The 15,544-nt window shown below is 32.8% G+C and overlaps 2 protein-coding genes across 6 annotated transcripts; one reads left to right on the top strand and one right to left on the bottom strand.

Annotated features, from left to right (window-relative positions):
* The first annotated feature begins 4,745 nt into the window (after positions 1 to 4,745).
* On the top strand, positions 4,746 to 6,141 carry LOC121116231 (probable peptidyl-tRNA hydrolase 2). Its single transcript, XM_071887522.1, is given in 5 exon segments — positions 4,746 to 5,237; positions 5,337 to 5,474; positions 5,541 to 5,755; positions 5,829 to 5,898; positions 5,901 to 6,141. Coding segments are annotated over 5 exon segments (648 nt in total). The 5' UTR covers positions 4,746 to 5,147; the 3' UTR covers positions 6,036 to 6,141.
* LOC121116341 (phosphatidylinositol 3-kinase catalytic subunit type 3) lies at positions 6,131 to 15,162 on the bottom strand. Of its 5 annotated transcripts, none has more exons than XM_040710575.2 (8): positions 14,987 to 15,162; positions 8,274 to 8,558; positions 7,828 to 8,207; positions 7,679 to 7,769; positions 7,352 to 7,596; positions 6,931 to 7,295; positions 6,770 to 6,866; positions 6,131 to 6,503 (listed from the first exon to the last, which is right to left on the bottom strand). In XM_040710575.2, exons 1-8 carry the CDS (start codon positions 15,035 to 15,037, stop codon positions 6,131 to 6,133), a joined length of 1,887 nt encoding a protein of 628 aa, XP_040566509.1. In that variant the 5' UTR covers positions 15,038 to 15,162. The 5 variants fall into 5 exon arrangements, with proteins under 5 accessions (XP_040566509.1, XP_040566508.1, XP_071743621.1 ...); XM_040710574.2 differs by having other exon boundaries at positions 6,770 to 6,869; positions 14,987 to 15,160; XM_071887520.1 differs by lacking the exon at positions 14,987 to 15,162 and adding an exon at positions 9,727 to 10,160 and having other exon boundaries at positions 6,770 to 6,869.
* Positions 15,163 to 15,544: the final 382 nt, after the last annotated feature.

Raw genomic sequence — 15,544 nt, 5'->3', positions numbered from 1 at the left:
TTCTAAAATATAAGTATAATCAACTTTAATTATCTGAAAGCAAAATAAAAACGGTATTTTTGTGTTAGCAAGGTAACACCGTGCTATACTAATTAATTAGAGATTGTCTGTTTGTCGGATTCTGAGGATTGGCAGGTAGCAATTTAAGATATAGCTTTTTGAGAACTTGTGTTATAAATTAAATTTAAATAATTGTTTAAAATATAAGAGTACTACTCCCATTAACAAGAATGAATTTCCATTTATTCTGGATGAAATATGCCAATAGACATAAGAGCATAATTTAATTAACGTGATGCATAAAACATAATCATTGTTCGCTCCTCCGCTTGCATAATTTCGAAATGATTTAGTTATGAAGTTAGAAATGTGTGTGCATTGTGCATATAGAAAGTACAAATATTCATTATATTTTTCCAAAAATATATCATTCTTACGCTTCATTCTTCCACCCCCTCTGCTCTTACTTTTGTATATTATGTCAATTTATATCTAATTTTTGTCGAGCTCCAACAAATGTAAAAAGTCATCTTTTCTCAAAAACTTTTGTGGCTTATTTCTATATCATCACTACGTTTCACATCAACCATTCACTTTATACTAGTCCCTTGTTTAATTCACTTCTGTTTTTAATCCTAAAAAGTGTATGTCTTTTTTTCTTCAGATACGTTTTTTAGTTCTCCATTTGTCCATCTAGTGTATGCTTGAAAATGAATATAGTAAAAACTTTTTTAGAGGGTTCAACGGATTTAGCATCTATATAAACAACAATAATTATTTATAAGCATTTCATCAGATTTTCCTGGAATAAATACATAGTATTTTTTTACCAAGTATCTAACAAATTAGTTTAGCTGATTTCCATTTATTAAGAATTTCCATATTTGATGTTGAAAATTTATATAAAGAAGTTCTTATTCCTTCAAGTATCTTTGAGCTTTTGACCAGATGAATTACTAGTGTGGCAGCTAGGAACCACGCAAGTTGAAAGCATATGTCACATCTAGGAAGAATAATCAATTTCTATGCAAATAATATATTTATTTTTAACTAATTACCGATAAAATAATATATCTTATTGAGTCAAAACAGTAATGTTTATAATAGGGAGGTTGCAATATTTTAAAAGTGAATAGTTTATCCAGATTTTAATTAATCCAATCCTAAATACAAGTGTTGGATTGGTCTAAAAAATGTAAAAAGACTACAGTCCTATAAGTTCGGTCCTAATAAAATTTGTCAGTCCTAGGATTGGTCTTTAATGGAAACTACGACAGCTAAAATTACGTAGTTACAAATAACTACGTCATTTGAGTTTCTGAAGTTTCATCATAATTTCTAACCTCTTCCAAAGAGACAAGATAAGAGAGATAAGTTAAAAGTTTGAAGATGTGTGACTAGAACGTATTATTAATTATACGTCCAGGCTATCATTCATTATTTTCTTAGTTCTTATCAAAGAATATATATAAAGAATCTGTATACATGGGTATCAAATCAAAGCCAATTATATTCTTTGGCTCTTATATTCTTCAATCCTAGGTAGGAGAGAAGAGAATGAAAAGATAGCTAGTACCGTAGGACTCAAAGACTGATGTGCCGGTCCTTAAAACAGTTGAATAGTAAAAAAGAACGGACTGATAGGTTGAAAAGGGACTGATTAGGGCAGTAGTTCAAAACCTTATTGGAGGTACTGAACTCTGCAAGCTTCGTCAGTGAATTCGCCGAACTCCTTCGTGATTGGAAACTAAATATTGATTTCTTACATAGGTATATCTTTTTTATTAGTGCACAAAATGAGTCATGTATAAGTTGCAACCAAAAACTTCTGTGTTCAAAGAACAAAGCCAACAAAAAATGACTGGAAAACAATATCAGCCAAATGGCCGTCACAGCTACACTTACAGGCCCGTATCCTTTTTATGAAATTTTCCGTCATCAAATCGTAAAGTGGCTGTTGCATACACTCAAAAGCTTCACGAATTCCATATTTGAGGCCTAAATCGACACTGGGCTGTTGGCGTAGACCTTATATTTCACCTTACCCAAAGGAAGAAGTCGCCAGATATTAAATCACAAGATCCCGGTGGCTAATTTCGATCACCTCTTCGAGAGATAACACGGTCCGTAAATTTTTCGATAGTTTTGCTGTTTATGTGGCACGTAGCACCATCTTGTTGAAAGTAAGCGTTGTCCACATCAATACCATCCAATTACGACCATAAAAATCATTGATCATCTCTCGGAAGCACAATCCATTCAACGCTACAGTTGCTACTGTCTCCTTTTCGAAATTGTAAGGTACCCACCAGACCATAAACCGCACCAAACAGTTACATGTTGAGATTGGACATGGTTTCAACAATAAATCTTGGGTTTTCTGTCTCCGGATGCGACAGTTTTACTTGTTGACGTAGCCATCGATGTAGAAATGGGCCTCATCAGTTAAGATGGTTTTTCAATAAATTCATATATCCTTTTCATGCATTTCAAGGAACCAATCAGTAAAGAAACGACGTTGATGATGATCGGCCGACTTTAGTTTTTGTGTGAACTGAACTTTATAAGTCTCAAGGCCCAAATCTTTAACCAAAATACGGTGTAATGACGTTTATGGAATGCCCAATTCCAAAGAACAACGAGGAATGGACAAACTGGGGGTTCTTCAACATTTTGGGCTACAACAGCAATGTTCTCAGTTGTTTTGAGCGACGTGCACGGGTTTTAATCTTGACATCACTAACATATCCCAACAGCTCGAGTTTTCCACCAATTTCTGTATTGCTGTCCGACAAGGTGCTTCACGACGGCCCAAAAATGTTTTAGCTTTACGAACCGTCTCTGCCAGGTTTTCCCCATTTTTATAGTGAATTTTAATAACTTCAATGCGCTCTGGAAGCGTATATAGTTCCACGTTTATTGATTGCATAGTTTGTACCTGTCAAATGTTAACAAATTAGAACTTCAAAAGTGACATCTACCGAAATAGCCGGCTATTCCAAATAATAACACCTCTTACTCGAAAACCCTGTACATACAAGAAGCTCGCTTTGATTGGAAATGTGAGTGGTTTCATCGAGTAGGAGGCTTAATTTTGCAGGCCTTGAGATCATTTCTACAACTACTTGAGCTACGATGTGATTGCGCATGTCGTCTTTTTTGCTGCTGATAATGTCATTTGAAAGATGAATTTTTGATAACTTATCTTCCGTAGCTTTTTCTATCATGATTTTTGCTATCTTCAACGTAGCTGGTTTTACAAGTGTTCCACCAATGGTGTGTGGTTGGCCCTGCTTTGCGATGAGGTAGGCAACTTCGTGCAATGCTGTGATGATTGGTTTGTCTATAGGTACAAAACCGACAACAGGCAGAGTAGATTTTTATCAAATCTGGCTCCCTTCACCTCGAAATCTGCAAGTGTTGTGTTCTTCTATTTCCCGTCTCAATGCAGCTTTAAGAAGCGTTTCTTCAGTTTTGCTGGCGCTAGACTAGAATTACTCAACTTGGTAGTGCAAATCATGCATTGGGGACTCCGATTACTTTTCTTTAATATACGTGAATCCATATTGTAGGTATTCGTCAGACACCTTTCTTTTTTGCTCGACAGAGTTAGTAAGAAGGGATTGAAAGATTAAAATAAAATAAAAAGATGACGTACCATCACTACAGCCACAAGTTAACTACTGATCACACCAATTTTCCTATAGCATAGATATCAAAGTTTACCAATGTGGCCTGATCACCCACAGCCTTTGATGGACAAGCGGAGCATAAATTCGTGTCTTAAATGACACGAATGGCCTATATTTATTTTTTGTAACACATTTTTACTAAGCAATAAAATATTTGTAATCAAAAACGGAGAAGAAATTTTTTTAAATATCACAACGGGTCCACACATGTTTGTTTTTTTCATGTTGGTATCCCCGCTCTGAGCGACGCAACGCTGTTGTGGCACACTCTCATTTAAAGCAAATCCCCCCGGAGGACAGTTACGTGAGTGGATGCAGTGTCAGTTTTTATTTATTCGGTCCAGTCGAGTCATAGAATTGGTCCTACCATTCCTTGGGACCTGCCCTTAAGACTGTCGGTGCTAGAACCAATCAAAAAAGAAGAATTAAAGTTGCGTGACGTCATCATATGTAAAACTGAACTACACGGGACTACAGTCTTCAGTTCTAAACAAGAACTGACACAGCACTAGCAAGGTTCATCGAAATACATGGTTATACGATAACGCGTGTACGACTGATGTTTGACTTCCACCACACTTTTAATATTGACGTAATAGTAGATGAGTGGTTGCGTGTTTTGTCAAAATCTGCCGGTCTTGCCTAGCAATGGGTACAATGCATCAGATTGAAAATTTTAGCAAGCCCAATTACATGATGGTCTACATTTGTATTTCAATTAACCTTGGCAAGAAGTAAGATTTGATAAGAGTTAAAATAATTCCATAATTTTTGTCTGTCACACTCTTCATCTTAATAGATTAAAATCTATAAATAAGTTGGGGAAAAATATCAATTGTACTGTATAAATTATTATAGCGTATTTTAAGTTCCTAGATCCGATGGATCTCCTCCCCCCTTCTTTTTATATATATTGACAGTACTTTCTATATATACTTTTTACTATGAAATATACCCTGACATAAGTGTCAATGTCAGGGTATTGTCACATCTTTATTCCTTGTAGTTATATAATACAGTATTATACAGAATATATAGCAAGGTCAGACCTTGATATATAGGAGTGTTATGAATACTCTAATATGTACTTGAATATAAGTATATTCCTCCACGTCACTCAGTTATTGTTTCGGTCATTTTCGATCTCTTTTAATGGTGTGTGTCTACGTCACCTCGTTAGAGACAACAAACATAAATATGTTCCAACATAAATTAGTAATGGATTGCAGCTCTTCTAAATTAGAGATTCAATTATTTCGATTTTTAGCACTCTCCGCTCCATGTTTTAGTGCATTGTGACGTCACGACATGTATATCTTGACGTCATTTCACGCAATTCAACGCAATCCATCAAAACAAAAGTAAACAAACTTGAAACTGAACTCGGAAGACGGAAATTCTTCCTGATTATTGATAAATAATCCAAAATAGAGGGACACCTATCTGATTTTGACCATGAGTTCCAGTGGCACTTCGTTCCATCCCAACGAAAATCTTCTCAATCAGCTACTACAAATGGGTATTGCAAAGAATGGGGCAATCAAAGTATGGCATGCTTTTAAGTTATATTATCATTCATCCATCTCTGATCACTAATAATAATAATAAGTAGTAATAAATTATAAATGTAGTGTTGATTTTCAGGCTCTTTACTACACTGGAAACTCGAATGTAGATGCAGCTATGAATTGGTTATTTGATGGAGCCGATAAAAATATGGAAACGACTTTAGATGAGGAATTATCTTTGGCTAGTACTCATATTAAATGTAATTCTACTCATGTAAGGAAATGAGTCTGTACATATTCCTTGGTTGACACTTTATAGTACAACATCATATATTACCAGGAAAATGAAATGAGCGGTGAACAAGACTCGGGAGACGATGATGATCTACTTAATTACAAAATGGTTTTTGTCATTAACGACGCTTTGAAAATGACCGCAGGAAAAATAAGCGCTCAGGTGGGACATGCAACACTAGGACTTTATAGAAAAATTCATCAAGGATCTACAAAATTCAAGTTTGGGATTGAGGAGCTTGGGATTTGGGAAACAACTTAGTGAGTATAATTTATTATCATAACAGAGTCGATTGAAAATAGATTGAAAAGCTTTCTTTTAAATAAAAAATAGTGAAAGAATGATTGTATTGAAAGGGGAATCAATGGAAAATATCAACCAACTTATTTGTCATGCGGAATCGTTGGGGGGCTACCCCATCATCTAGTTGAAGATGCTGGACTTACTCAAGTAGTAGAAGGTTCTAAAACAGTTCTTGCAATCTTTGGAGAAGATTCTGAAGTTAACAAAGTTACGGGGAAACTCAAATTACTTTCGTAATTACAATAAAAATATGACTATTTTTTTATATTACTGCAAGAATGTATTCATTTTGTATTCGTTACAACATTTTGTTTGTATAATATATGTAAATTTTAACTTCTCATTGATTGTGCAATTCCATGAATTTTTTCAACTAAGGATGCTAAAACTGCTGAAGAAGACATCTTTATAATATTTTCGATCCGTTTACTAGCTTCGATTTCAGATTTTTCTAGAAAAAACTTTTCATTCAAACGGTTTGTCAATTTAGTTGGACTAATTTTTGTGTAAGTTGAAGGTACGGAACTTGAAGCAAAGAGCTCTATGATGAGTGCCGAGTTTCTTCGCAGTAGAGTAAAAGCTGTTTGACAATATTTCACAAAATGAGTAAAGTTTTTCGATTGACTTCCACCCATCACATCAATCATATCCTTTGTTAGTTTGATGGGAGGAGGAAGGGGTTTAGGGTCAAAACCTAAAATATACCTAGAAATTTTGCCTATTAAGTTGTAAGATTAAAAAAAAAAAAAAAGACAATGTTTTTCTCCTATAAGGCATAAAATACATTAAAAATCAATTTTTCTATATTCATTGACAGATTTTAAGTGTGCATTAAAGTACATAAAGTTATTCAATATTTTCAACAAGTATTAGTAATCCTACATGCTAGGACCCTTCTTATTTTGGATAAATTTTAGTTTTTTAAACATGCCTTATAGTCCGAAAAATACGGTCATCAAATTTAAACATACGCGAAATCCACATGAAATAATTTTCCTTCTGGCGTTATAAGCAAATTATCTAAATGTCGATCCCCTATTCCAAGAACATAGGTAATGATTGAATAGCCTGCTGTAAAATATGATATTGTCAATAAATATGCTACCATTTTCAATTGTAAGCAACATCTTACCACAGCTTTTCGTAAAGTTGTCTACTTTGGTCTCATGAGAAAGACTCCCACTTTCAGCTGAAAGGAAATAACTTTCAAGCGATCCATATTCCCCCAAAATATTAGCAATTGATTTTGACTCTATGTACTCCAAGAATCCACCTTCTGGGGAAGTCGGAATTACGACATATGGGGTCAATTTTAAATCAAGTCCGTTATCTTTCCAAATATCGTCAAACAGTTTGATAAGTTGTAAAATGATGGCATCCTGACGAAGATCATCACCATTTTTATAAATAACATGTCGTTCTGAATAAGCTAAAAATGAGCCAGAGAGTCTAAGAGTCATTTTGCAAGGCATGTTTTCTGCCTTGAACAAAACTGTTCTACAAAAGAAAAGATAAGTTATATTATAACAATCTATTTTATGTTAACAACTTACTTCTCCGGAATAAATCTGTCAAAAGTAACTGTTGGATCCGTGGGGAGTAAAAATTTCTTATTGGATTCATATAAGTCCTTATTGTATTCATTGAGCTTAGTAATGAGTTTTTCCGTTTTCTTCATCCGAGTGCCACCAGTTTCTTGAGCTTCTTTAAAAATTTCTGATAATTTATTAATGAGATCAAAATTTTCTTGTAACAAATTATGGCGTTTTCTTTGTGCAATACTTCCTTGTTCTAATTTCTGTTGGATAATTACACTATATTAATACCTAATAATTAATTAGCACATTCATTTTCTTTAATTATTGGTATTATTCACATACCATTAAAAATCTTTTAAGAACAATAATGTACATTTCTTGAATATCTATTAGACCTGTGTTCTGTTGAGATTCACATTCAATCATCAAGTACCTAAAATGATCCAACATTATAATAATAGTTTTTGTTAAAAAAAAGAAGTAGTGGTTACCAATAGAAACTATTAGAAAGCTTTGCATCTTGAGTACAAATTTCGATGAGAAAACTTGATAAATCTTGAGATTCTTCCTCACCAAAAAATGAACACAATATTTCATCATCTTCTTCATCACTTTGACCCAAGTCCCCAGAATTTGTCCATGATTGAACTCTTTTATATTTTTCCTTTTTTTTTATAACATCATCTAATTTTACAATATTTTCATAGGACACTACTCTTCGTAAATCCGAAAATTTGAATAGTTTTGTAATGATTGACTTTATTGTTTGTCGAATCCGATCAGATCGATATTCTTCGTCGTACCTTTCAAGGAGTTGTAAGTGAAGGTCTTCTTTGATCTTTTCAAAATCTTCTAATCTTAAAGCTTGAACCTATATTAAAAGAAAATACATTTATCGTACGGTAATAAATGGATATAACTGAATAATGATCGTTACCAACTGAGGAAGATACAAGTCCAATTTTTCTAATGGTAATTTTTTGAGCAAATATACCGCAAATTTCCGCCTCCGTGTATTCTTGGATTTTAACAAAAATAAAGATTTGTGAACAATATCGTCATGAAGCTTTCCTTTATTCTCCGGTATGATAAGTGCAGCTCCGTCTTCATTCGTTAATTTATTATCGGTTGAGGGAGCTATTATAAATGGCTCTAATTCTGGGCATTCTGTTGTCTTTGGATTTGTAGACGCTGTGAGTACATCAGGACGAATTTTAAAATCCTAAAAAAAAGTTTCATTATACAAACAGATACGTAATAATTGTTGAGAGGTATTGGATAATACAGTTTTGTATTCAGCGTGTTAAATAAGACATGAATTAAATTTTTGTAATTTTTTTAAATACAAGAAGTTCCCCTACAGTGATTTTAGACTTATTCATTAAGGTAACATTCAAAAGAACAGACAATTTTGATAGGATACAATGAAGCTCACAACTCAACAGTATTGAATCTATATGAGTGGTTATACTTGACGAAATAGAGATCAAATCCAGGGATCCACTGACATGAAAGGCAGTTTTTTTGTGTTTGACGTGAGTGCAAAATAATTTTTGAATATCAATAAAGTTCATTTGTTAAAATGAAACTTTAACAGCTTACACGTTTCTAAAGATAAGTAAATTATGATTTCGTTGACATAGAATATGTATTACGCAGAGCATTAGTCTGCTCTATAAATCCTAATAATTGCAATTTTTTTTTGTATATTGTTCATAATATATGTATTTCATTATAAAATTGGGTTAAATTAAAAATACATAATACAATTGGTTAAGATATGAGGTGTTAAAGTAACAATTTAAAGCATTCACTAAACAAAATATAAAGATACGATAATTTATTTTTGCACTCCAGTCAAAATTAACTCACGCCAAAAAAGATATTATACCAGATTCAGTTATTCTGTATTCAGTAGTCGTTGTCCAATCCAAGGACCCAAGTGACTTAACTCCCTTGAGTCCAATATATTCAAACAATTATTTGAGCAGTCTATGTTTTTTGAAGTCAGTAACACAAAAACAAAAATAATCTAATTAATTTTTTCTTTGTTTAAGCATAAGTTATGAACCATTTTTTAATTAATTAGGTACTAATTTTCCAGGTGATAAATACTATTTTTGATAATTTTATTTTATGAAATGGAATATCCATTTTCATACTATGCAGTCAATTATTAGTTTGAATAAAATTCTAATTCTAATGGAATGTGTAATTTAACTTGCTTGAAAAAAAAAAAAAAAACAAGGATTAAGTGAACACATATTGCTCACTTAATTTAAGTGAGGGAATAACGTTATTTTAAATTGATAATAATTTAACTAAAACATGAAGTCACAAAGTATCAAAATTTAATTTAAAAAGGCCTGATTTCTTATGCAAAGACATACTTTTACTTGATACATGTTCACACTTTGGAAAGGATTATCTAAAAATTAAGACCAATTGGGTCGAGTATCCAGGATTTCCTTTAACAAGTTATTATGGATCTTGAAATTGTTATTCGAGTCTTTAGAAAAAAATATTTAACTGTAAGTAGTTGATGAATTTCAAAAGTTATTAAGATTTCTATTTTCCAGCTATTGAAGGATATTTATCCTAAAAGGATCTTTGTAAAGAAAAAAACTAAATATAGCGATTAAAAAGGAAAAATGGTTGTTGCATGTGCTCTTCCGTCTCTTTTGTTCATTATTTAATAAGTTGTGGGGGCGTTAACATCTGATCGCCTATCTTTCGTGTAAAATGATTTAAACATATAATAGCAGTCATTAATTTTCTCCCCTAAAATCATATTACGGGAAGCTGATTTTTACAAGAGTCTATATTATGTCTCGCTCCCGCCTTTTCCTTGTGCAATTGCCAATTACACAAATCCCCTTACACACAAAAAAAAAAGAACACTGAGATAGCTTCCTCCAAACAAAATCCCACGGGCTATTATTCTTTTCCATCAAAATATTTGAACAATTTTAATACTGACGTGTCAACCTAAAAGTATGTTATTGTCACTAACTCTAATCCTCGACCTATTTTATTGTCGCTAATATTGACACTGAATTGATAAAAACACCTGTATATACATTTGTGTGTGTATTCATAAAATGGAAGCCATAGAAATTTGAAAGGTACATGGATTTTAGTTCCAACAAAATTAGTGGCATTATTGTCTTGTGGCAAAATAATAGAACTCCCTGAATATAATATGATTTATAGTAAGGTAACTTTGTATTTTTAGAAAAAAATATTTATTTACTCATCCATATTTATGTTTTCTGATTCAAAGTAATCCCCCTCAGATACAATACACTTGAACCAACCTTTTTTCCAATCCTCGAAAGACTTATCATAAGCACTTTTCGGTATAGCTACCCTTGAGCTCTTCCAGGGATGCAGTATTTATGTTCTCAATCGTTGCAAATCTCATGGGTCTCTTCAGTTTTGGGAACAAGAAAAAGTCACATGGGGGCCAAATCAGGCGAATATGGTGGCTGAGGCATTATTATCGTATTGTATTTACTCAAAAAATGCACAATTCTTTTGGTCAAAATTAAGTAGTTTCGGAACAAACTTCACTGATACTCGTCTCATCCCCAAAACGTTTGAAAAAAAATTATGGAACGAGCCAAACGATTTGTCAATATCCTCAGGAACTTCAGTGATAGTGATTCGAATGTTTTCAAAAACAGTTTTCTTCACTGCTTCAACGTTTTCATCTCTTGTTAACGTGCTTAGGCGTCCAGAGCGAGGATCTGGCATTGGCATCTTCCCGTGCATTTTGGAATAGTTTGTACCGCTTGTAAGCATTCTGTTTTTTGTTTTTTTTACTCAGAATAGTTTCACTGTATCCCATTGTCAAAATTTCAAGTACTTTGGAGCAATTCATTTCATTTTTTTTACACAAATTTTGATACAAATCCATGTTTTTCAATAACAAAAAAAATTATTGTTGATTATATAAATATATGATGGGGAAATTGTAATCGAAGAAAAGGTTCTAACTTCCATGCAACACTTTGTAGTAGAAAATGAATTTCCCTCCCTAGAAATTAAATAATAATGATAAAAGCTTGGAAAAATAAAAGAAACTCTTCACTTTGCCAACTCCAATCAAATGAAGGAGCCAAAAAATGCAAAGGATTACCATGAGTGGTTATAAGCAGAGATGAAAATAATTTGACATTGGTAGAGTAAGCTGCTTTTTGTAGTTGCTAACTGAATAGATTTTTTATATTTTCTAAAACTGTTATAATTATTCTTTTATTCTTGAAGTGAGAGCATAAAAGTATTTAAAATTGAAGATCAACATTTGCATAATTCCTGCCTATATCATTGCTAGATACGGAATAGGATTTATGTTTATTTCCTTCATCTTGATTGTCGCTAATTTAATCAAATGTCATGACAGCTAAGCTGCTCTTCTCCAAAACATTATTTCAGTTGTAAGGGTGACGATTTTAATTTTCGGTTTTTCTGTTATGGCTATAGCAAGATTGTGCCCGTTTCAGATTCAGCGATTCTATCGATCTCGGTTCTTTCATGTCAACGGTTTTGGTCTCAATTCCGGTCTCGTTTCTTTTTATACAGGCTCAGTTTGGTAATAGACACTTACAACAAGGGGCTTCGCTAGAAAATTCGTGCCATGGAAATTATATTAGATACAAATTGGGCCGCAGCTACCTTATACGCAGAGTGTGTAGTGCCCAAGTTCCAGCAGGAGGCCTGAAAGCTAGGGTTGTTTATAATAGTGTTTCAAAGTGGGAACCGTGATTGGAGGCTAGGGGTGGGGTGCAGGAAGAGGATTGCTCTCAGTCTACACATACATAGTCTACAAAGTGGGATTTGTGTTTATTGTCTTACTCTCAAGACTGATAGCACGTCGTAACAGCTAGGCTACTCTCCTTTCAAACATTCTTCAAATTGTAAGGATGCCCACATTAATTTTTGGTTTCCTTATTTAGAGTATCAACAGATCATATTTTTGGCTACAATAGACAGCCATGCCCCTCTATTTTTAAATGCTAACTACTAAAATTGATTGTATTGTCATTAGGGATAAAAACTAGAAACATTAAGCTTTAAAACAAAGTGGGGACGAAGACCACTGGATCAACATTTTTTTAAAAATCCTTCATATCCTTGAGCAAGGCGGAGTGAGAGTTTGTAGCTTCTTATGTATAAAATTGCGCTTGCTTTATCATACTTCATGCGCGTATATGTTAAATTTTAAATAAAATATAAACACTACTACTATTTTAAATTAATTTTTATCAATTAGCGCTCTTAAGACTACAGTACTTCAAAGTCATCCCAACATCCTTTTTTTTTCTCAAACTCTTATTATTATTCTTGAGGAGTGCCTCTCTCTGTCGCCTTATTTACAAATGAATATAAGTAAACAACGCTTATGCCCTATCAAAACTGACTAAGAGCTTGATTTAGAAAAAAAAAATAATATCATAATTCGATGACAATGATCAATTAGTTTTTTCTCATAAACATAAGCCCTGTTTCCTGACGTAAAATGTGTTAGTTATCTAAATAAGGCTGAGACAATTCAAGATTTGAGTACCTTTTCAAAACAGGACTTGAGAAACGATCCATTATACTTTTAAATATATTTTCTTATGCAAAATTAGAGCAATGGTGTACGTTTAAAAATTTAAATACGTAACTGAAGCAACTTAAACGTCTACATCGGTGGTAGGCAACTCTCAGTCCACGGTTCGAATGGGATTTTCATTTGGCACTGTGGTCAAGGGGTTTGATTTCAAGATAATGTAAGTATATTTGTATTATATTTACAAAGCATGGGCCTCTATTAATATACAGCTCAGGTAATGTTTCCCTCTTACCCCGGAAGATTGGTGAATCCTACTTTACATTTGAGCTCTATTTTATCTCTAAAATAGAATTTTGACTATGAGCTATGCACATAGGTTAATCCCAAGCTTAATAGAAATACAAGATTATACCATAACGCGTGTACGACTGATGTTTAACTTCCACCACACTTTTAATATTGACGTCATAGTGTATAAGTGGTTGTGTGTTTTGTCAATATCTTTTTTCTTGTCCAACAGTCGGTACGATACATTAAATTGAAAATTCTAGCAGGAGTGACGTCACAGACTGAGTATTTGCGTGTTTTGTCAAAATCCGACTGTCCTACACAGCAGTCGGTACAATACATCAGATTGGAAATTTTAGCAAGGCCGATTACATGTTGGTCTAACCTTGTATTTCTATTAACCTTGGGTTAATCCTAGAATCGATTCTAGCCTAATATGGCATAAAAGGAATCACGATTCTCTTTCTTTTCAGAAACATCTCAGGCCGCATTTTTAATGTAAGGAAACTTGCTACAAATTACAGGAATCACAAAGTGAAAATGAATACATAAAATATTCATAAATTAAATGTTTTATTAATATTATATGAACGTACTTTCAAATTTCAGGAAATGAGGACAAATATTTATTTTAATTACAACATTGGCCATTCTTATTACCAACTATTAATTGATACTAATACTTTATTTATTATGTATTTGCGAGTAATACAACTGTGGGCATTTGAACTTTATAATGTGATCCTTATGTGATACTATGTGTATATTTATTGATTTGTATTAACATAGTCTAAAAATATACCCTTAACAGATAGAGCATCCATAGAATATTCAATTATCGTATTATTCTATTCCCAAGTACTGTAAATCCTTCTTTTAAAATTATTCATCTCATTTTCTTGGGTGCAACTTGTACCATTTACCTTGTATAAATACAAGTTAAATCTTGTACACAACATAATATATCAGAAGATAATAAATAAAAAAATTCAATATTTGAGGAAAAATTCAAATAATGTACGTCTGACGTCACAACATTGATGCTGTCTACAACATGCAGTAAGCAGAACCCGCCTCAACTATTACGGGAGCCTATGCAAAACGGATTGCACTGAGCTCAAATCCCAATCTATGGTGGGATGATCAGGAATTTAATTTGGAATCTTATTTTGTTAGAAAATAAAATGGAGGGTCATTGTTTTTAGAGAAGATATTTCAAATTACATTTTTTAGTAAATATATTTCTCATTTTTTTTTAATATAGAAAAAGATTTTATTCTCAAAATGCAAGGCCTTTTCCATCCTTAAACATTACCTATCTGAGAGTGGGACACACTTTCGCCGCCGTGATGTAAGGCTGGCTCTGGCAGTAGGCTATTAGAGCCAGTGGTGGTAGCTTTCTGAATTGACTTTTCCCGATTCATACACATTCTCTTTCTCAGCATAGCTGTTATCGTCATTTCCACCTATCGTACCTTCCTCATTTTCTTTGATAGTGGATATCGTTAACATAATTGAATATTTTGGACTGCAAAAATGCACTTAATGAAAATACAGTCTAAAATTCAAATGGGATTTCCAGAGTTACGGCTTAATGTATACTCTGTACCCACAATAATACATAATATAATATTGTAGAGACATTTTAATAACTTCACAAATGTCCAACAACTTATAAAAACTCTGTAAAATGAAATAGTAATTTTTTTTTTTCATTATTAAATTTTCTTAATAAAATTCCACTGCTGATAAAGTTACAATTTAAAGCTGACAACATCAATTATATAAATGAAGAAACTTACTTTTAACCAAGAGGATATCATGGTGGTCCTCTCCTCGGTGCTCAAAACCATGTGTCTTAAAAATTGAATTTACAACTTTAAATGATAGCTTTGAAGGGATTTAGATTTGTATAATAAAACGACCAAACGGATGACACTTTTCATACTAAGGTATGAATCGTACTGTGAAAAGAAGCCTTCAGTTAGTTAGATATATTTCTCTTAGTATCTTTCAGGTGTATATTACATACATACATGAACTGACGTATGTACTACCTAGTATAAGAGAGTTCGCAAGTTGTTTTTGTAGGATTGGAAGAAGAATTGTCATAAAGTCTGTATTAACTAATAGGTCGGTATGAAATAAGTTCTAGAATTGTATTTTGATTCTTTGGGAGATGAATATAAGCTAAATTGAGGTGAGCGTAAATTAAAAAACAAACAAAAAACATGTATGTTGATAAGATATTAATTATAAGTCATCCCTATTTTGAAAATTATAATCTTGACGTTTTATTCAATTAGCTTTGAGAAGCTATGATATAAGAGAAATTTTGATTTGCTGACAGAGATCACTAT

The sequence above is a fragment of the Lepeophtheirus salmonis genome, chromosome 4, assembly GCF_016086655.4.
Source record: "Lepeophtheirus salmonis chromosome 4, UVic_Lsal_1.4, whole genome shotgun sequence".
Taxonomy (NCBI): Eukaryota; Metazoa; Arthropoda; class Copepoda; order Siphonostomatoida; family Caligidae; genus Lepeophtheirus; species Lepeophtheirus salmonis.
The sequence above is the reverse complement of the archived record's forward strand: the minus strand, read 5'-3'. Positions and strand labels throughout refer to the sequence as shown.

What these genes read in the sequence shown, in the direction of transcription:
- LOC121116341 (XM_040710574.2), bottom strand. Translation starts at nt 15,037, where the DNA reads ATGGTTTTGAGCACCGAGGAGAGGACCACCATGATATCCTCTTGGTTA. An exon ending in ACTTGTATCTTCCTCAGTTG is followed by an intron (nt 8,208 to 8,273) that starts GTAACGATCATT and finishes CTTTTAATATAG; the next exon opens with GTTCAAGCTTTAAGATTAGA. An exon ending in CAACTTTACGAAAAGCTGTG is followed by an intron (nt 6,870 to 6,930) that starts GTAAGATGTTGC and finishes CATATTTTACAG; the next exon opens with CAGGCTATTCAATCATTACC.